Raw genomic sequence first — 20,370 nt, forward strand, 5'->3', positions numbered from 1 at the left:
AGTTAGTTAAACTACTCCCTCCGCCCCCCTGAGTACTATACATTCCCTCCGTCCCCCTGAGTAGTAGTAGTATACATTCCCTCCGTCCCCCTGAGTAGTATACATTGGAGGATGGGGACGCGGCACGAACTTTAATGCTCCCGTAAAGTGTAGTTGTGTAATTTATTTTTAAAATTTTCTTCTTCTGAATTAAAGTTTGGATGTTATATTTTTATTCAGAAAAAGAAAATCTCAAAAATAAGTTACAGAACTATATTTTATAAGAGCATTGAAATGCTTGTCGCGGTTGAAAAGAAACGTATACAATTAAATGGGACAGAGGGAGTACTGTTTATAAAAGAATCACTAGTACCCCCTTAAAATTGCTCATATTCACATAATCAATCCTCAGAAGATCATTTTCTCAGAGGATTTCCCATGCCGCAGCGATTAGGAATAAAAAAATGTATAGGATTCAGATGAGAACTATCAATGCAATAGTAGAAATAATAGCAAAATATTACGACCTTTCATATCATATGACCAAATAATGGCCTGTAAAGATTTGGCGTCGAGCTTTGCAACTTTCTATAGTAACTTTAAACCGAATCCAAGATATTGCTATACAAACTATATTTAATTTCAAAAAACATGGACATGCCAGTCCCCAAGCCTGAGTCCTACTTTTTAACATTCTACCCGATTGTGTCCCGGTCAGATTCTCCTATAGAAAAGAACATAAGCAGCTGAAGTCTTTATTTGTTCCTCGGCTACAGGGGAAACATGGCTGTCGTCAAATTCATACCACTGGTTTTGTCCATGCTGCAAGAATGAACACCACATAATTAAACACTGGCAAATCCAACTATCCGTCTCTCTAAAAACAACAGCTACAAAAAAATTAGAAGTAAAATATATGAGGATGTAGGGTTACAGCAAGCAAGGACCCGTGCTTGACAAGTCAGCATCACTTACTTGGACAAATGCAGTATAATGACCCCCGCTCAGGCTGCCATAGTGGTTAACAATCGCATATAATGAATATCGTTCTGAAACCTCACTAGTTCTGTGAACAATGTAATGTGTGAGATCCAAGTCCTCAACTGGAAAGTCCACAAAAGTTCCCAGCTTACTCTTAGAAAACCTGTTATATGAAAACCGCTTTAGATGAATAACCAAAATCTCTGGCAGTCTCCAAAGATCCAATTTTTTGCTGGCCTGGCGATGCTCCTTGCACTTAGGACAGTACCTAATTATAATTTTCACAAATAATTAAAATAATTCCAACAGATATCTGTTCAGTGTGTAGCAAAATCAATAAGGCAAACTATTATGAATTATTGTGCTTACGGTCATAAGTAACAATATCAAGATAGTACAAATACATCATTCTCGTACAACAAGCACGAAAATCTAAAAAGATGGACAATTTGTAACTACTAATCCATCTAAGGTTCTGGAAGATCTAAAATAGTATGTACATACTTAACAGTGCACAAGTGTCTAGCAGTGACAATTTTGCAGAGGAAAACCCCCTTGGTACTATTCAGTGAAAAATTGATGGCTGGTCACCTATTCAGTATTCATTCTGTGTATGCTTATACTGATACCTGCTTTACAACTTTAAATACTTTTCTTTAAGCTGGAAAATTCTATTCCCTCAAACCATTTCTTCAAGGACAACCAGAAATCTTACAAATACTTTATTCATGTAATCCTGTTTAGAAGAACATCCCAGCAAATTATTACTAGGTGAGCAAAAGAAAAGTGGGAATAAACTTACCACATGTCCTCGGGTCCTAAAGGCTCCTCTTTTAAGAACCCGTCCAAGCATTTATAGAGAGAAACAGATTCTTGAGGCCTTTTAGTGAATAATGAAGATTTACATATCTCTGGCAATGAGATCAAGCGAGCTGTGTCATACAAATTCATCATCTTATTTGGCCACGTAACAAGCACTGTATATTTCCTGCAGGATCTTGGGGATGGTAATGGCTCATTCATCTCTATTGGGGTACCCGCTAGTAAACTGTGTTCTTCTACTAAAGAAAAATGGAAATCATCCCTCACATTTAAGTCATCTTCAACTACACTATTGACATCACCATCCTCTACTTCACTATTCACATAGACATTTATCGTAACACTGCTGCCACCATCCTTCGTCCTAGAGTCTTCACTACCACTGGTCTGAGCATCGTCATACTCCACAAAAACATCCTCCACTGACATTAGAAATGGACTAAGTAACTTTAGAAACTGTTCACGGATATCAGATCCTTTAGAAATATCAGACATTCTTGCTAATAAAGGAATGCCGAACTTCTTCCAATTGTCCACATATTTATACCTGATCAAGTAACAATAACCAAAACAGTAAAAATCATTATGTCCGCGAAAAAAAATACTCAACAAATAACCAAAAGATTGGACTTACATTGGCGTATGTTCATACTGATGCATGAACACAACCAAATAAGATGAATCACCACTATCTTTTGGCAACCGATAAGCCACGAGTTGATCAGAATCTCTAAGCAGGTCAATTGAATCAGATGGTTTGTCCAAAAAATGCATAATTTGACTTCCATATACCTGCAAATCACAGAGCCAATCAATAAAGACATGTCCTAGGTACAAGATGACCAATGCAAACATAATTTTTTATACATCCACTTCAGATCTGTAGAGCACCGTAATAGTCAACTAGTTTAAGGTAATCAATCACACAAGCCAGTAATATGATCAACATAATCAATCACCCAAGTCAAATCACGTATCTGATCAAATTGGATAATATTTAGAAGATAAATGCCACAGTTCAAATATGAAACCCATACAGCACAACAGAGTATATTATTGCATCTCACGCCGTAATAATTTTGTAAAGTTTTCACAATGTCTCAATTTCAGAATCATATTGCATCTCACGCCGTAATAAACTTCTAAAACTAGAGTGTGCAAGACTGCAAACCTAGTTTTAGCAACTAAGGTCTCTTGTGCTTGGCTTATTCAGCATATAATATATAGGTCTAAATGCTAATGCAGAAATATATGGAAACATGTCAAATAAAGCAAAGACACAACACTACAGCACATCTAAGTAAGGGAACTTATAATTTAATGCTAACAGTTTTAGAGCATATACTCCAGTCATGTATATGAAACAAACTGGGTCGATTTCCATATAAGCTAGACAAGATCAAGCTACACATACCTCTGCCAGCAGTAGTGTTTCATCATCACGTAAAGAGCATGCAACACTAACAGCCTTAACAAGATCCTCACACTTTCCAAACTTAGGTACAGTTACAGTAACTGGGATGGGCATACAACTCCCATCAGTGCTCAGGACTGTCAAAGTCATAGTCCGCATTGTTGTTGAAGGCAGTGGCAACGATACATACATAAAAGGATCAAACGTAATTGACACCTTCTTGCAGATAGGGCAAACTAATTTCGATCGAAATTGGCCCTGCAAAAAGCAAGAAAGTAGACTTATTTAGCATGTCTGATTAAGTTTTATATGCTGCAAATAAGCAAATTGAATTCCTGATAAGCAAACGTGATATGCAATCAGGAATTGTAAATCAAAAGCTGCCCACTAAATAAAGAAAGTGGAAATGGGGATAACTAATTAAAATGATATATTAGATTAAACAAATAACGTCTCATATAGGAAAATGGAACTTGAATCAGACAGAAAGGTTCTCTTAGTAATAGTAAACTAACTTGGCACACATCAACGATGATCGAATCATTACGAGCAAGATGATTCCGCCAGTGTTCATCTGCTACTTCATTGTCAGGAATATTATCTGCATCTTTTACTTCAATATATGGCTTGCATTTGACTCGATTGAGGTCTTCATGCAGTCCATCCAACAAAAAAGCAAGGAACTCCTGTATCAGCGAAGAAGGGTTACATGACAAGGGTATTAGTATACATCTTTCTGCCAAGCAATTAACATGCCCACTAACTTTTAAATAATATATTTAGCAAACAAAAAACTTTTGACTAATATGCAACTAACTTGAGCATCTTGCTGGTTGTAGCCACTGAATTGAGGTGCAAAAGCGGAAAGTGCGGATTTAAAGATACTTGGAGCCACCGGTCTTGCTCCCGGAGTCCATAGTTTTCTAAACAAATCCCCAGATGCTAAAGCAAGCTTACCCTGAACATTCAAAATAATGTTAGAGTTGGACAGTGCAATACAGAGAAATTTTAAACTATATGTCAAAGCCTAATTATGTGAGGTTCACAGAAACATACATTCATGCCCAAGGGATTTTCAAAATTTAAATCTTTTTTAAAATCTCCAAGGAAATAATCAACAAACTTTGGGGTATGCACTAAACACTGGACAGCACTGTTCATAAAACACGTATTCCCAAGATTCAACAACCCCGTCAGTCCCATTGCACGAGCTTCTCGATACAGACTATTAGATGGTTGGCAGTCAACTCTTATATCTGCACTAATATTAATGCTTCCATTCATTTTAGGCGAACCAGTCCAAAAGAAATCTTCGCCCTTAAATTGATCTACTACTGTCTCATCCTTCACACGGTGTCTTCCTTTCGTCATATGAGAGAGCCCATATAATTGCAATTCTAGAAGAATCTGCACACAAGTTTTGCTAAATGAGCAAAGAATCACTCTTCCATGACATGTAATGATTCGAAACAAAGAAATCTAACAGATAATATAGCATTCCACTGATGCAGGCAGAATACACATGCTCTATTTAGTATAGCAAAGCATAAATTTTGTGTTTACACGTATTACTCTTGATAGAATTTTTAACTTTATTTTTTAATCATATAATACATATTCCATATCAATTTGGTTCCAGAACTTATCAGAATTGTTTAATATATTCTAATGAACGACAAATTAATTAGTTTATTCATCTCAATTTTAACATATAAAACAATTTAAACACGATTCCACACCTATGACATCACATACAGATTGCAGGGCCTCATTACTGTTCTATGGTAAGGATATATGGATTTAATTCTGACAAATCATTTTATATTACATAACAGTTCAACATAATTTAACTCACACTAATTTGTTCCTACAGAACAAAAAAAAAAACAAATTAAATATTTACCCCTTCATTCTGTAGAGCTGAATCTGGTATATTTCTGTCATTTACGCTGAACTGAGTTATCTGTCCTGAGAAGTCCCGTATGCGAAACTGTAAAATATAAATCAAATGAACAACTTTTGCCTCAAAAGCATAACAATTCAACATCGGTACCAATTGTGAGGTTCTTGTCTCACCTGGCCATCATCGTCAACACAGAAAATATTGCATGCTCTTTCAAACGTGCCAGCTTCATTCTCCTGCAAAGTGCAAATTGATCGTCAGATAAAAGTGAATAAAAGAAATAACTTGTACACAGAGATAAGAGTAAATTATTTCCTATAAGCTGACAGAACTCTGATTCTTTTAAGAAGATTTGATATAATATCTCAGTCACCTGGAATAAATGAACAGCATGCAACAGAAAACAAATTGATACCCATCCTTTGGTTGCTCATAGAATTCAGTTTCCAACAGATATATATATTTCAAAAACAAAAAATTACAAAGATTAACTAGGTTGCATAGAGCATGGGTATTAGGGACAATAAGCTAGAATGCTATAATTGGAACAAAAGAAGCAAGTAAGATCTACTCGTTAATTTGTATTACTAATAAAATTTGGACGCCAACATCTCCTATAAAAATGAAAGATACTAAAAGGTGCTTGTCACCGTAGTAGAGTTGAAGAATAAATAGTATGAAAAGTTCATGGTCAGGCATAGCCTTATTAGCATACTAGAATTCCAATAAAAATACGAACTACAACCATAGCCATGTTTAAAAGCATAGAGCGAGTAGCACGAACAAGCAAGTTGCATCAAACCTTTCTGCTAATTTTTGCATCCAAAATATTCATCTTCCCCAAAAAATAACGTATTTTCAGAGAAAATGGATCCTGCATGGTATCTTGAGCAGAAAGAATAGTTTCACCCTTGTTCAAATCATTATGCCTGCATGAAAGAACACAAGGAAAATCAGCAAGGACCAACATGTAACCCACCAGCTGTTAATTAAACCACAATTCCATTTAAATAGGAAATCCCTCTCTGTGCAAATATGGAAAACCAGGTTAAAATATTTAGCACTGTATATATGTTAATGTATTGCTGTTTTAGAGATTAACTGTGTAATTTAATTGCGAAACACTGTCTATCCTCAAAATTAACTTTATTTACATGTACATGTTAAAAAAAGATATAGGGCAGGGTACAATGTATTACTTATGCGACAACTTTTGTGAGACGGGAAGAATTCACAGGAACAAAATACTACTTAAACCAACATTTCCGCTCATGAGCACAGATCACATGGTAATGAACTACAAACGCCGAGAATCGAGTGTATCAATTTCAAAATACCAGGTAAAGAAAGGCTTCCAAATTGCAATTCGTTTCCTATATTTCTTACCTATTCAAAGAAGAAACAAGTAATCTAGAATGAAAAGCATTACTACAGATCTACAAGGACCCAAGAACAATTTTATAAGTCATCTCTTATTTAATGCCCACAAAGTGATTCAATTCAATGCATCTCCTACTTTTCTACTTTGCTTATATAGAATGTATAAATGCAGCTCGAACAAACAAAAGTCACGATGCATAACTATAATTAAGCAAACTGAGTAACTAACCAAATCAAAACATATACTAAATCACACATGCAGAATATCAGATACAATGCCCTACCATTTAAGAGCCCGCAGAAACATCCAATCCAAAAGCAAAGCGTATTCACACAACACGCCTTCTCCCCCACCTTCCGTCTCTTCCCTCATCATTTTCATCGAAATTTCAGAGCTATGTTCATTAACCTCCCAGAAATCATCCACTTTCGAAAACATCGAAGTGGTGAGATAAGAAACGCCTGTGATATCACTCGATAACACCGCCCCTCGTGCCTCATTCCACCACCTGTCCAAAACAAAACCCTAATTTAAACCAGAACTAATTCACTAGTAAAAACAACAAAAAATCACAATTCAGAGAGGGAGAGAGAGGGGGGGGTGGGATAGAGAGAGAGGGAGAGAGGGAGGGAGAGAGAGAGAGAGAGAGGGAGGGAGGGAGGGAGGGAGGGAGGGAGGGAGAGAGAGGGGGGGGGGAGAGAGGACCTGTCATTGACGAGATAGAGTTGGGGTTCATCATTGGGGAGAGTGAATGGGGTTGCGAGAGGAGTGCTAAAACCGTCGTCGTACTCGTTGTCGTAATCGAACAACATGGAATGAAGAGAGAGAGACTGAATTAAGTTTTCAGAGAGAAGGGCTTTGAGGAGAGAGAGTGAATGGAAGAGAGAGAAAATTAGGGTTTTGATGAATCGATTCAGGCGACGGTTCATGAATTGTGTCTTTCGGGCTGATGGTTTCTGACGGCGTTGACCGGTTTTTTATACCGGGGAATTGGGATTTACTCGAAAGACCTGGAGAGGCGTTTTTGCTGGGGAGTGTCGCGCACGCGAGGGAGAGAGAGAGTGGGGGAGAGAAGGCTGGAACAGGTGGACGACACGACAGCTTTCACCGTTACAGATCTCAGTTTTACTAGTACATCTTGTTTTGTTTATGTTTGTGTTGTGTTTCCGTATGTTTGTTTCAATTTAGACCAGGGCTCCCTGTTTTATACACCTCACTAGGCGTAGTATTAAATCGCATTGTCGAGATCTTTTGGGTTTTGGAGAATCCAACGGATTAAGTATGGATTTCATAAAATTTAATATAATCTGGTGGCAGTTGATAGGGTTTTGAAATTTTAGATATGCAATTATTATATTACATTTTATTGGATAACATTTGATGGAAAATTTATAATTTTTTTCAAAGTTTTGATATTTTTGGATAAATTTTTAGATCTCCAAAAGTAACAAGTTTAGATAAGATCTTGAGTACTATAAAATGCAACTAACTTCTACATATTATTTTATTTTCGCCTTTTTTTTAATTGTCTAATTTTGACTTTATATGATAAAATTATCAAAATTTAATATATTACATAATCAAATAAATATTTAAAAAATATCATTATAGAATATATAAATTTATTTTTAAAATTTTAAACTAATAAAAACGCTCTTTCATAATCTTTAAAAAATGATCGATGATGAAGTTAAAAGAGGACAACTAGAGAGGAGATGGAAAGATTATATGAAATCTTCGTTTTACATTAATTCTCAGAAACTTGTATATCATGTAATAATTTTATGAAAATTCCAACTTTTTCAACTGTTAAATTTTTTTGAATCAAAATACATATGCAGTACCAATTTAGCTTCATCTACAAAAAATATATTAAAAACGTGTGTTAATTTTGTTAAAATGCATGTATTACTATATTAGTACAAATTTAACACTCAAAACAAGTATATGCAGTTCAACTTGTTGCAAAATTAAGATATAATAACTATTAGTTAGTCTTTCTTTCTTATCAAATTAGAATTATATTTATGATTTCATTAATTAAATATAATAATTAATAATTTTTTCAAAGATAAATTGGAGTAATTAATAATTTTTTCAAAGATAAATTGGAGTAATTAACACGAAATTGTTGATTGATGGCCCTGTTTTCACAAAAAAAAAAAAAAAAATTATCTGTTGCGGACTTTTCACGTCCCTTGCTTTCTTGACATTCAACCTGTTGTTGGGCTGGGCTATATAATGTCTTCAAGAGCTATTGGACTTTGTTCGGACTTTCTATGGACTATGGGCCCTGTAACTTACCCAATTATATATATCTGGGCCAATGTAATCTTAGTTATTCTCAATCTGAAATGTGGGTGGATAGAATTTCGTTAAACTGCTGCTACAGACTACAGTGCTCCTCTACCTGTGCACTTTTTTCTATTCAGAGTTGCAAAACTCATTATATTATCGTTTCTTAAGAGAATCTATCACCTGTGTCAGTGTCATTTTACATGACTTTGTTTCGATGTCTGATATAATTTTTCGAATTTGATTTTTTTGCTTTTTTATTTTCTTTCTTCCCGTGAGTTTTTGTTTGTCATTTGGATTTCTTTTCGATCATTGAAATTTTATTGGCCAAATTTTTGAACCGGACAGATTTTTTTGAATGAAAATTATCCTTTCTTTTTAATTTCACGGATTTTGTTATTCTCTCGAACGTTTTTCTTCCTACATCAAAATTTTTATCTAATTTTTGTTGAACTTTTCAACATGCCTTCTGATAATGGTGTTCGTCTCCCATTATTTACATAATATTAAAACCTATTTTTTAATATTTGATTAAATATCTAATAAAAGTTTAATATTTTTTATTTGATAAAAACAATTACTTATAAGTCTTAACTTGTTTCTCACTTATATTTTATTTTTTTATTTTAAGAAAGAAGCACTTATTTTAATTTCAGCTAACGTTGCTAGGCTGCTTTAACCTAAGAAACAATCATATGATTCAATATCATATCTTGCTAATGAAATTTAACTACGTATTTAATACACCTCTAAATTTGATTATCAGAATTTACATCTGCACTCTTAATTAACTTAACCAATTTATCAACCTAAGTGAACTCGAACATACCATCTATACTATACTTACTATACTATAATAAGCCAACATGGTATAATTTGTAGTCGTACAAATTTTTGGTTTGGTCATATTTTTTTTGGTTTAGTACTCTCCTTATACAACTAGAAATCTACAACATATGTAGCTCTATTACTCTTCTTTTATTAAATAATTTCAAATACTAAAAACACTCAAAAACTTTATCATTATCCTCTTAAATATAATTAGTTAAAAAAATGAAACTATTATTAATAACATATATTAATACTAAAAACACTTATAAATAGATGTTCCAATTATACTAAAATACTAAAATAATTTTAAAAATTAACTTATAAATAATAAATTATGAATTAAATACTTGCCCGTGCTTCGCACGGTTAAAGGCTAGTATTAATAACTAGTAGAACCGAATAACAGACTTACTAGACTCGTATAACAGGCAGAGACCACCAGACCAGCCTAGTTGACAATGTTGTGAAGCGTGTCACAACTCACAAGTCACAATTGTGTTGTAGAACCACAAATTTTACTAACCCCACTAGAATTAGTTCTCCACTAAAACACTACTGCGAGTACATTCTCTTTTATTGCATTGCATGCTAATCTCATGCACCAAACATGATAAAGTTCACAGTTCATTCCTAATTCCCCACACCAACACTTTAGTTTCTGACCAAATATTTTTATGTGGTGCACACCAAAGTCAAGAATCGTGGATCCATATATAAAATCTCTCCGTGCTCATCTCACTCTAGTAGTCTTTTAGGTATTTTAATTAGGTTATTCTAGTAATCTATCCGCATGCAATTTATTTTTTATAACAAAAGATTTTAACCCATACGTACAAGGACATCACTCTAAGACTTTTTCTCGTTTGTGTGATAGAAAATGATCCTCGATGATAATCACTTCTGAGAACTCTCTCCCCTTATTAATTGTTCGTCCTTCGATTAATTAAGTACATCATTGTGAATCAATTTTTGTAACTCAATATGTAAAATGAATTGTTGCAATATGGATAATAGGATAAAAATTACGAGAGTTGAAATTCCTTAATATTCATAAATTTTTAATAAAGTCATGTAGAATAGTAGCGAGGAAATATTTGACATATTCATTTTATCTTCGGTTGCTCTCAAAATTGGTTGAGAATTAACTGTAATTATTCTAGTGTTTTACTATTATGTTGTGTTTGGTTGAGAGGAATGGAATGGAATGAAATGAGTAAAAAATACTTGAAACTAATAAAAATAGGAAGAAAATTTTGAAAAAATTTGAAGGAGTGCAAAATTGCTGTGATGAGAGTTGAGAAAAAATTGAGGATGGAGGAGAATGGAGCATTCCATCTCAAATGGAGGGGGTGATATCTAGCACATGATGTAGGGAATGGAACAGAGGAAGGAATGAATTTCTTAAAAATCATAGTTATTTTTCATTTAATCATTCATCCCAACCAAACAAAACATTAATTTTTAAATTAGCAAAATATAGCATTGATCATCATGAGGGGACATAATTTGGTCATGAATAGACCACTGACATTTCAAGTAATATTTACTTAAAAAGTGAATTCCAAAAAGTTTCAAAAGCTTATCTTATTACCGGCCATCTAGAAATAAAGCATGCTTAACAGCTTAACCATGCTGATTTCTGCATCTTTGTATTACGTAATTGCGTCGGGCCACTCCTTTATTTATTCATTCTTCAGAATTTGTGCTTCCTTTTTATAATTTTAAATTTCTCTTGAAACTTTTTTAATTTTTTCTGTAATATTTGCTCATACTTATTTCTTATTTCCAATACTTCTTCCGTTTCATAATAACAAAAAAAAAAAGAGTCAAATGTTCAAAAATTACATACATTAAAAATTCTATCATCGAATATGTTTTTAATCTTTAGCTACGTTATTAATGTATTTAATGAATAAATAACTGATACAGGTATCTCGTCTTATCATATTTTATAAAAACAAAAATGGTACAATCCCCTCAACAAAATATTTATTTTTCTGGTACAATTATTTAATGAGGTTGTTTATCCTGTACCCTGAGGGCACTGTCATAAATATTCTCTTTTTCTGCAACAAGTCAACAACTACTTTCTCTCTCCTTTTCACTGTGAAACAATAAATTAATGTTTTTTGATTGTTGTGTTTTTTTTTAACCACGTACTTTACTCTTTTTACATATTATATTCAGAAAAATATTATTTATAAATTATATATAAATTAAATTTTTATTAAATACTAACTATGTATTTACTTTTGTTTTATTTTTCAAAATTTTATATTTATAATAAAATGTTATCTAATTTTAAAAAATGTCAACATAAACTAAAAAATTTATCAAAATTTATATGACAACTTTTAATTAATTTCGTCCCACAAATAATAACGAGCCCCCTTTGTATATACACTAATTTTCTAATTAAAATCACCTTCTAACTTATTTTTTTATTAAATATCAAATTGGATGATTTTAATTAGAAAATTAATGCATATGCAAGGGGGCCTCGTTATTATTTGTGTAACGAAATTAATTAAAAGATGTCATATAAAATTTGATAAAAAAAATTTATCTTGACCCTTATTTAATTTAATAAGGGTCTTTCTAGTGTGTGCCAATGAGCACACATTATACACTAAATTTGAGGAGTTTGATGGATTTTAATTAGTGGACTTGGTGTAAATGCAGGGGGACATCTTTATTTATGATTAGATGACCAATAAAAATGCACCAAATGCATAGGATTTAGTGCTTATTGTGTGCCCATGGGCACACCATAGAAAAACCGATTTAATAAATAATAAAAAGCCCCATCTATCTTCAGAATTTGGTATGACCATTTTAGTTAGAAGTTCCAAATAATAAATGTACAGTACCGTTACTTCAATAAAACTGGCAATGTTTTATCGGGAAAGATTGGGAGTGTTGTATAAGAGCAAGTCCAATGGTGAGCTATATCTTGTGTTATATCTATATTATAACTCAAAATCAAAAAATTTCAACTCCAATGGTGTGCTAAACTTGGTGCTAAAATAGCATATTGCTATAGTTGGTGCTATATTTAGCACAAACTATAGCAATATCTATAATTGTCACCTCATCAAAAAATAAAAAAGTGAAAAGGAAATGAATAAAAAATAGATTTATATCTCAACCTATTCAAGTACATGAATGCACATATATGAATTTGGCACAAGATATAGCACCAACCATTGGAGATGAGATATTATTTTAGCACCAAAAACCACTTTTTGGTGCTATATTATAGCAATAGCTACACCTATTTTTAGCTCACCATTGAACTTGCTCTAAAGTCGTAGAGAATTGAATGCAAATCTTATCTGGAGGTAGATGAGGACACTATCGTCATTTCGGTTGAACAACAATTACATGAGTAATTAAAATGCGTTGCGCAAAACAGTTCACGAGTGCATTGAACTTGAAAGTGAACTGCTTAGTTACACATATACAACTACCTTAACTTAAAGCCTACTAACTTAAATTAACTAGAGAAGAATTATATATAACTGAATTCTTTAGGCTATGCAGGCATGTGATATGAACTTTTTGGTGACCCAAATTCAACCCTACCCGCAATCTTTTTCATCTCTCTCCCTCTCCCTCTCCCTGTCTCTCCCTCCCTCATAAATAACAACACTCACCATTCCTCCTATACATAATACAATCTCTCTCTCTCTCTCTCTCTCTCTCTCAACAAGATTTAAAGGATTTGTTTCTTTTAAAAAGACCTCATTTTGAATAAATACATACACTGTACATCTTTTACACTCTTTTGAAGACCCTTTGCAAAAGAGGAGGTAATGGGGGTGAAGATGATGAGGTGGAGGCCGTGGCCCCCACTCGTGTCCAAGAAATTCGAGGTCAAGCTAGTGGTCAACGGTCTTCAGGGGTGGTGCTTCACCGGCGGGGATCTGCTGCATGCGGGTGCACAGAAAGAATGCTATCCAAAAGTTGCTGTGGAAATCAAATGGAAGGGACCCAAGGTTGCTCTCAGCTCGTTGAGGCGAACTGTGAAGAGGAATATTACAAAGGAAGAGGCTGTCGGCTCAAACGGCGTCGTTCGGTGGGACCAACAAGTGTTTTGTAATGTTTGCACTCTTTCAGGCATTAAGGATACTGTGTTTCATCCTTGGGAAATCTCTTTCACTCTCCTCAATGTGAGTCTTGTCTCTTGTTTGCTTTCTTTCTAATTATTATTTTTGTTTATTTAATTGCAGATTTATGTGCCTATATAGCAACTTAATTCAACTTGTTAGGTTTTGTGATGTGAACTTATTTGTAGCATCAGAAATCCAATTGAAGTGGATATGTAGTTGATGTTTGTTAATATCATGCTTATTATTTCTTTTCAAAGACTAATTGGAGGTGTCAATGTGCTATTAGATTAAGTAGTTTCATAGTTTCACTGATAATATGATATCCGTTACTACTAATCATATTTTTTGCATTTGCACTTTTAGATGTCGTCTAATTGGCTTGTTTTATATGTTGACCGTATGGTGATTAATGTATTATATGTGTAGTGCCATTGAATCTTTGTTGATTTTAGCTTTTCTTTCCGGTTAATGTGTTTTGAGTTGCTTCATTGTATCATCTAGAGAATCTTGCACTGATATTAATGATGATAGGTTTATAACTAGGTTAAGCGGAGCGGAGATTCCCTGGGTAGGAGAATCACGCGATTTACCAAAAATGTTTGATTTTAGAATTATTTACTTGTGTATCTTCCAATTCAGGGATCAAATTTAGGACCAAAGAACAAAGTTCTGACTATTGGAACGGCCATTTTGAACCTTGCTGAATTTGCCTATGCAGCTGATGGAGAAGCATGTGAGCTTAGTATACCTGTAGTAGTTTCTGGAACTGCAGTTGAGCCTCGTCCCTCACTTTGTGTGAGTACTATAACATGTGTTTTTTCAACCTGCCTTTTTTTTTTTTAAAATATTATATAATTATAACTTCTATGCTTAGATTTTCATTTAGATTCAGGTGATTGAATATATCGACTGACATTCATTTTGCAGATATCACTCACCTTAGTGGAGTTAAGAATTGCTCAAGAATCAGTACATCCAGTTTTAAAGCCAAGAGTGTCCATTGCTTCTCCATTTCATGCAGGAGGTCATTCTTCTGCAGAAAAAGACGAGCTTTCTGCACTTAAAGCTGGTCTCAGAAAGGTAAGGATCTTTACTGATTATGTTTCAACAAGGAGAGCTAAAAAAGTCTGCCTTGAGGAAGAGGGCAGTGATGGCAGGTACTCCTCCAGGAGTGAGGAAGGTGATTATACCTATCCGTTTGATTCTGAATCTCTTGATGAATTAGAGGAAGGGGAATTAGACGAGGTCAAGGAAGATCCTACTGTGAGAAAATCATTTAGTTATGGCACACTGGCTTCTGCAAATCATGCGGGGTCAGTTTATTCTAATGTGAAGAGCAACACAGAGGACGAGGATTGGGTTTACTACAGCAACCGGAAAACAGATGCTGGTTGCTCAAAAGTAGAGGACAAACATACATCTCTCCCTGAACAATCTGTGTGTGTAAATTCAAAGCGCAGTTTGCTGCCTTGGAAAAAGAGGAAGATGAGCTTTAGATCTCCCAAAGCCAAGGGCGAGCCGCTTTTGAAGAAAGGTAATGGAGAAGAAGGTGGAGACGACATTGACTTTGATCGTCGACAACTCAGCTCTGATGAATCTCTGTCTTTCTGGGTAAGATCTATTATACTTCTGTTGAATTTTAGTAAATATGTTCATGAGACAGGCATTTCAATAAGCTTGCATGAATTAATAGTTTAGCTTCATATACTATGTAGCATACTAGCACTAACTAAAAGCAAGTCATTCATTTGAAACAATACCAGAGAGAGGGCAGGTTATTGACAAAAATGTTTTTTTTTTAAAAATATGCCAGTGGCAGAAGACTGATGGGGAATCCTGTGCGAATCGCTCGTCCGTATCTGAGTTCGGAGATGACACTTTTGCTGTTGGTAATTGGGAACAAAAGGAAATATTGAGCCGTGATGGACACATGAAGCTTCAAACACAGGTCTTCTTTGCTTCCATTGATCAAAGGAGTGAGCGGGCAGCAGGCGAGAGCGCCTGTACCGTACTAGTTGCTGTGATCGCTGATTGGTTACATAACAACCACAATCTCATGCCTATCAAGTCCCAGTTTGATAGTTTGATTAGAGAAGGCTCATTGGAGTGGAGGAATCTATGTGAGAATGAAGAATACATGGAGAGATTTCCGGACAAGCACTTTGATTTGGATACTGTCCTCCAAGCTAATATACGATGTCTTTCAGTTGTTCCCAGGAAGTCATTTATTGGTTTTTTCCATCCTGATGGAATGCAAGAAGAGCGATTTGATTTTTTGCATGGTGCTATGACCTTTGACAGCATATGGGATGAGATTAGCCATGCAGAATCAAAATGTTTAAGCTCTGGGAAACCCATGATATATATAATTAGTTGGAATGACCATTTCTTTGTCCTAAAAGTTGAAGCGGAAGCTTACTATATCATCGACACATTAGGGGAGAGGCTGTACGAGGGGTGTAACCAAGCTTATATTCTGAAATTCGACAGGAATACAACAATTTACAAGCTTCCCGAGGGCACTGCTCAATCACTAGAACTGAGTTTATCAGGTGACCAGCAGCAAATAGTTGCTCCAGAACTAGGAAACAAGAATCAACAGGTTGATGCCAAGGATAACTCTGCAGAGAAGGCAGTAGAAAAAGAACCCGATGAAATAGTGAATAATGATCAAGAAGAGGTTGTTTGCGCGGGGAAGGAGTCTTGCAAGGAGTACATAAAGAATTTCTTAGCTGCAATTCCCATCAGAGAATTACAGGCAGATATGAAGAAAGGTTTAATAGCATCAATTCCGCTTCATCACCGTCTACAGATAGAAATTCATTTCACACAATCACAGACATCACCAGAGCCTGAAAACTCAGATTCAGAAATTGTAATGTCCAGTTTACCTGCACCTGCAGCTTACTTACCAGAGGCTGGTGTTGCTGCATAAAGACTTTTTATGAATTATAGGGAAGTATGATTAGGCTAACATGTTTTTTCTGTTGTATATCATGGTTACATCTCCAGGCCTAATGGGTGGGTCTGATTATGGGAAACCAGTTGCCATTTTTGTTATTTTTGTGTTTCTAATCTCAACTCATTTTTGTTATTCCTGTGTTCCTACTTCGTATATTAGGTTATAAATATGCTAATAGCCATTTTCATTTAGCTGTGCCTGCATACATAACAGTGCTACTCAGTAAAACATTTCTGTCCTTCATACATTCCAACTGTTGTGGGTTTACATCAAATCCAAATGATTTAGATGTACTAAACTACATGAACTCGGATAGCATAACAAGTCCAAGGAGCATGAGTAAGACCGCTAATAGTAGTTCGAGAATTTGGATTTCAAATGTTCATTCAACATGCACTTATTCCCTTTTGTAGGTAACTGGATTGGCTGTAATAATATACACAGCTACACAGAGCACATCCGCAGTCTAATTTTCGCATGAAAACAAATACATTTAAATATCCGCTATCGCCTCTGCTGCTGCAAACCATCCCACACTAAAATCGAAGGTGACGCATGTCAGCTTTTGTCCGTCTCCACCCGTCATTGTCATTTTAAGAGTGTAAGATCCCTGTAAATGAAACACCATAAGCAACTCGAAGGTGTATATGAGTTTGATGCAGGTTTGCTTTCAGAATTAACTAATCATATCAGTTCCGTTAATCCTTCCTGATATTGTAGCCATAGGCCCATAATCATGCACTTGAATGGTTCCTCAAAAGAACTGTACCCTTTATATCATCAGTGCAGTTGTAGACTACCATGGTATCGTGTTGCAGATATCGTGTTGGGGGAGAAAATAAAATGACTTACTGGTGGAGTTACTCCAGGTAATACTTGGGAGTGAGAAATAACAAAATCGCCAGTAGCAGGGCAGCTGGTCTCCCCACAGAGGTCATGGGTTTCACTATGGATATACCATCCAAAATATGCAACTTCAATCAACAATTGTCCTTCAGATATTGTTTTATCTGCACATAGCAATAGTTCATGAATCATAATGTTATTCCCACAATATAAGATATTTACCCTTTTTATGGGCATATATGGGCATATACTAGACCTTGATGTATGATGGTACATTCAACCAAGCTTCAAATTACAAGAGAGTACGGGAATACTTGTTAGGTACTTTAATATAGAACCATAAATGTATATTTAATAAGATTTAGAGAAGTGGTAAGTAAAATGGTAATAGTAAATATAGGACTACCTCAAATATTATCATTCACTGATCAACAAACAAGAACACAAAGAGCAAAAAGAAACATTAATATGAGAAACCTGAATACAGGATGGAGATATGCCAAGTACAGATAATAACAAAAAAATGCATAACAATATATCCAAGACCCAGCAAAAATGACTTGTGCTTGGCACTGTACACACATTGCATGTCTTTAAAGAAAGCAGAACAAGAAAGAGATAGCATTTCAAGTATCTTAACACAGGGCAATGAGACACCGTGAAGTTCATCTTCACCCACACACACACACTACACACATATCCTACAGTCTAAGGTGAAATCCAATACAAATGACAGGTAATAGATATGTATATAACCATCAGGTTTAGCTTATTGTGAATCGACAGATCCAGACATGTAGCTTATTGTGTACATTTTTCTACACGAGGTCTTTTTGCCTAAAAATTCAGCCACCAAGTAGTTGTGCTAACATCATATATTGTAAGAAGTTTAAGCGACATATATCCTGCTAAACACTGCTAACTAATGGACAAATTTTAGAGCTGGACAATGATCCGACAGAGGTAAAACAGAACAAAGTAATTACCTGTAGATGCCGCTATGCTGAAGGTGGCTGATTTGCCTCTTTTCACTGGATAAGGTTTTATTTCAACTCCGCTTATTTTAACATCATAGTAAGCTTTATCTACACAGATCATCAAACAAGAAGATCCAGTACAAGTCAAAGTAAGAAAATGTTGATATGTATGATCCAAAAAATTGTGAAATAAATCCCGATCAAAAATCTTTCTATCTTACATATATTGAAAATGCGATTCTTTGTTTGTAGCAAAGAGGAACACCATTTTTCATTATGCAAGGAATTGATACTCATGCTTAAGTAAATTGCATTTTGCTACCATAAGCCAAAATAGATTCGAAATATCATAAAGAGCATCTCCAACAATGCATACCCCTTAGCTATATTGTCTAGTTAGCATCTGTGTATACATGTCCTTATCTACATTCACATACATTTAAAAAATATGACACTCCGATGGAGAATACATGTTGGCTATATTTGCAGATAACTTGAATTGGTCTTCTATATTTGTTGAATTTCTAGTTTTCCACCCATCCTCTAAATGCATCTACCTCGACTTCCGCCAATATTAATGCTTATTTTATTAATCAATGCTACTCATCAATTTAGAACAAATGAATAGAATGTCCTTTTTAAATTATAAATATCCATTATAACTTAACACCATTGGAGCACTACAAATTCAACAAATTTTAGATAATCAATACTCTATATTATTTTAGCTACTCATTAGCTACTTCCCTTAGAAATGCTGTATACACATATGAAAGGAAAAAGGAATACTAATATTACAAGTACCCAGATATCCTCTTGTCTGAGGACTACGAGCAATTAAACTCCTGTTCGACCAGTAAACAAGTTTCTAGAGTTGACTACATTACAGGACACATTAGACGGGCATCTAACTGAAATTAATAATCCATAGTCATGTTAAACTCTCTACTCATCAGATCAAATGTCGCCATATAATCGGCATAGACTAGAAACTAAAACCAATAGACAATCAACATAACCTCAATAGTACTTCTCATTTCAACAAACCACAACTAAGTGACAAAATGAGTTGCGCACTAGATCTGTGCAACTATACAGAAAGGTCCGAAAAGCAAGATTCAACATTCTAACAACAATACAAAGATTCTGATCATTCTAATTATCTACATGTTTCGCAACAGACAAATAAAATTACCACCCAAGATCCAATTTATTTATTCTTTTAATCTTCTTGCCTAAACACAAGGACACAACAAGAAACAATTAGAAACTAAACAAAAGCACAAAACCAAGATTGACAAAGAAAGGGTTTGATTAAACAGACAGAAGCAAAATCAATAACGTACCACAGTAGTTAACATCAGTGGCTTGAATCAAAGAAGAAATCGAAGAGAGTGTGATGAGAACAAGAAGCAATATGGTAGTCCATCGAGTCAACGCCATGGCTTTAGATTCTTTTCGTGTTGGATAATTCTTCTCTGAGTAGAAGAAGATAGATTGTGCAGGGAGGAACAAGATTTATTATTTATATATAAGTCGGTGCCTCGGTGGTGCTGTGGTTGAAAAACAACGTTAGGACTACCGCGTGTCATTTTATATGACTCACGTAGTCTCTTTTGTTCCTTTTCTATGAAGAAATAAAAAACTGAGTTTTTAATTAGTTTAGATATTCTACCTTTTCAAATTACATTTAGTGTTACAAAAATCGGTTCCCGGACCTAATCGGTTGTGCTACCGATTCAAGGATTAATCAGAAATCGGGGATTAATCGGATTGAAAATCAGATTTATTTTAATATTAAAATATTATTTAATATGTAGTTATTATTATATTTGCTATTTATTAACTAATATATTTACTATATTCA

At 34.6% G+C, this 20,370-nt stretch overlaps 3 protein-coding genes across 3 annotated transcripts; 1 reads left to right on the forward strand and 2 right to left on the reverse strand.

Moving 5' to 3' along the window:
* Window positions 1-486: 486 nt before the first annotated feature.
* Window positions 487-7,554, reverse strand: LOC108219089 (ubiquitin carboxyl-terminal hydrolase 8). The gene is made up of 13 exons (XM_017392352.2): window positions 7,186-7,554; window positions 6,764-6,988; window positions 5,902-6,028; window positions 5,273-5,335; window positions 5,100-5,186; window positions 4,253-4,603; window positions 4,014-4,154; window positions 3,712-3,882; window positions 3,197-3,454; window positions 2,417-2,574; window positions 1,763-2,329; window positions 955-1,228; window positions 487-801 (listed from the first exon to the last, which is right to left on the reverse strand). The coding sequence occupies exons 1-13, from the start codon at window positions 7,407-7,409 to the stop codon at window positions 694-696; spliced, it is 2,754 nt and encodes a 917-aa protein (XP_017247841.1). The 5' UTR covers window positions 7,410-7,554; the 3' UTR covers window positions 487-693.
* A 5,682-nt stretch (window positions 7,555-13,236) lies between these two features.
* LOC108218434 (uncharacterized) lies at window positions 13,237-16,812 on the forward strand. The gene is made up of 4 exons (XM_017391363.2): window positions 13,237-13,778; window positions 14,358-14,513; window positions 14,646-15,329; window positions 15,532-16,812. The coding sequence occupies exons 1-4, from the start codon at window positions 13,422-13,424 to the stop codon at window positions 16,651-16,653; spliced, it is 2,319 nt and encodes a 772-aa protein (XP_017246852.1). The 5' UTR covers window positions 13,237-13,421; the 3' UTR covers window positions 16,654-16,812.
* An 87-nt stretch (window positions 16,813-16,899) lies between these two features.
* Window positions 16,900-20,102, reverse strand: LOC108218437 (uncharacterized). Its single transcript, XM_017391368.2, has 4 exons — window positions 19,850-20,102; window positions 18,513-18,611; window positions 17,533-17,690; window positions 16,900-17,290 (listed from the first exon to the last, which is right to left on the reverse strand). Exons 1-4 carry the CDS (start codon window positions 19,944-19,946, stop codon window positions 17,174-17,176), a joined length of 471 nt encoding a protein of 156 aa, XP_017246857.1. The 5' UTR covers window positions 19,947-20,102; the 3' UTR covers window positions 16,900-17,173.
* Window positions 20,103-20,370: the final 268 nt, after the last annotated feature.

Source organism: Daucus carota, chromosome 4 (assembly GCF_001625215.2).
Source record: "Daucus carota subsp. sativus chromosome 4, DH1 v3.0, whole genome shotgun sequence".
Lineage (NCBI taxonomy): Eukaryota > Viridiplantae > Streptophyta > Magnoliopsida > Apiales > Apiaceae > Daucus > Daucus carota.

Bases quoted from the DNA above. Each gene is read 5' to 3' on its own strand.
- LOC108219089 (XM_017392352.2), bottom strand. From the start codon at position 7,409: ATGAACCGTCGCCTGAATCGATTCATCAAAACCCTAATTTTCTCTCTC. The intron at 6,029-6,763 runs GTAGGGCATTGT...TCTTTCATGCAG, and splicing joins TTTCTGCGGGCTCTTAAATG to GCATAATGATTTGAACAAGG. The intron at 2,330-2,416 runs GTAAGTCCAATC...TTACTTGATCAG, and splicing joins CAGTATGAACATACGCCAAT to GTATAAATATGTGGACAATT.
- LOC108218434 (XM_017391363.2), top strand. From the start codon at position 13,422: ATGGGGGTGAAGATGATGAGGTGGAGGCCGTGGCCCCCACTCGTGTCC. The intron at 13,779-14,357 runs GTGAGTCTTGTC...CTTCCAATTCAG, and splicing joins TCTCTTTCACTCTCCTCAAT to GGATCAAATTTAGGACCAAA. The intron at 15,330-15,531 runs GTAAGATCTATT...AAAATATGCCAG, and splicing joins ATGAATCTCTGTCTTTCTGG to TGGCAGAAGACTGATGGGGA.
- LOC108218437 (XM_017391368.2), bottom strand. From the start codon at position 19,946: ATGGCGTTGACTCGATGGACTACCATATTGCTTCTTGTTCTCATCACA. The intron at 17,691-18,512 runs GTAATTACTTTG...TGCTATGTGCAG, and splicing joins CAGCATAGCGGCATCTACAG to ATAAAACAATATCTGAAGGA. The intron at 17,291-17,532 runs GTAAGTCATTTT...TTTCATTTACAG, and splicing joins TACCTGGAGTAACTCCACCA to GGATCTTACACTCTTAAAAT.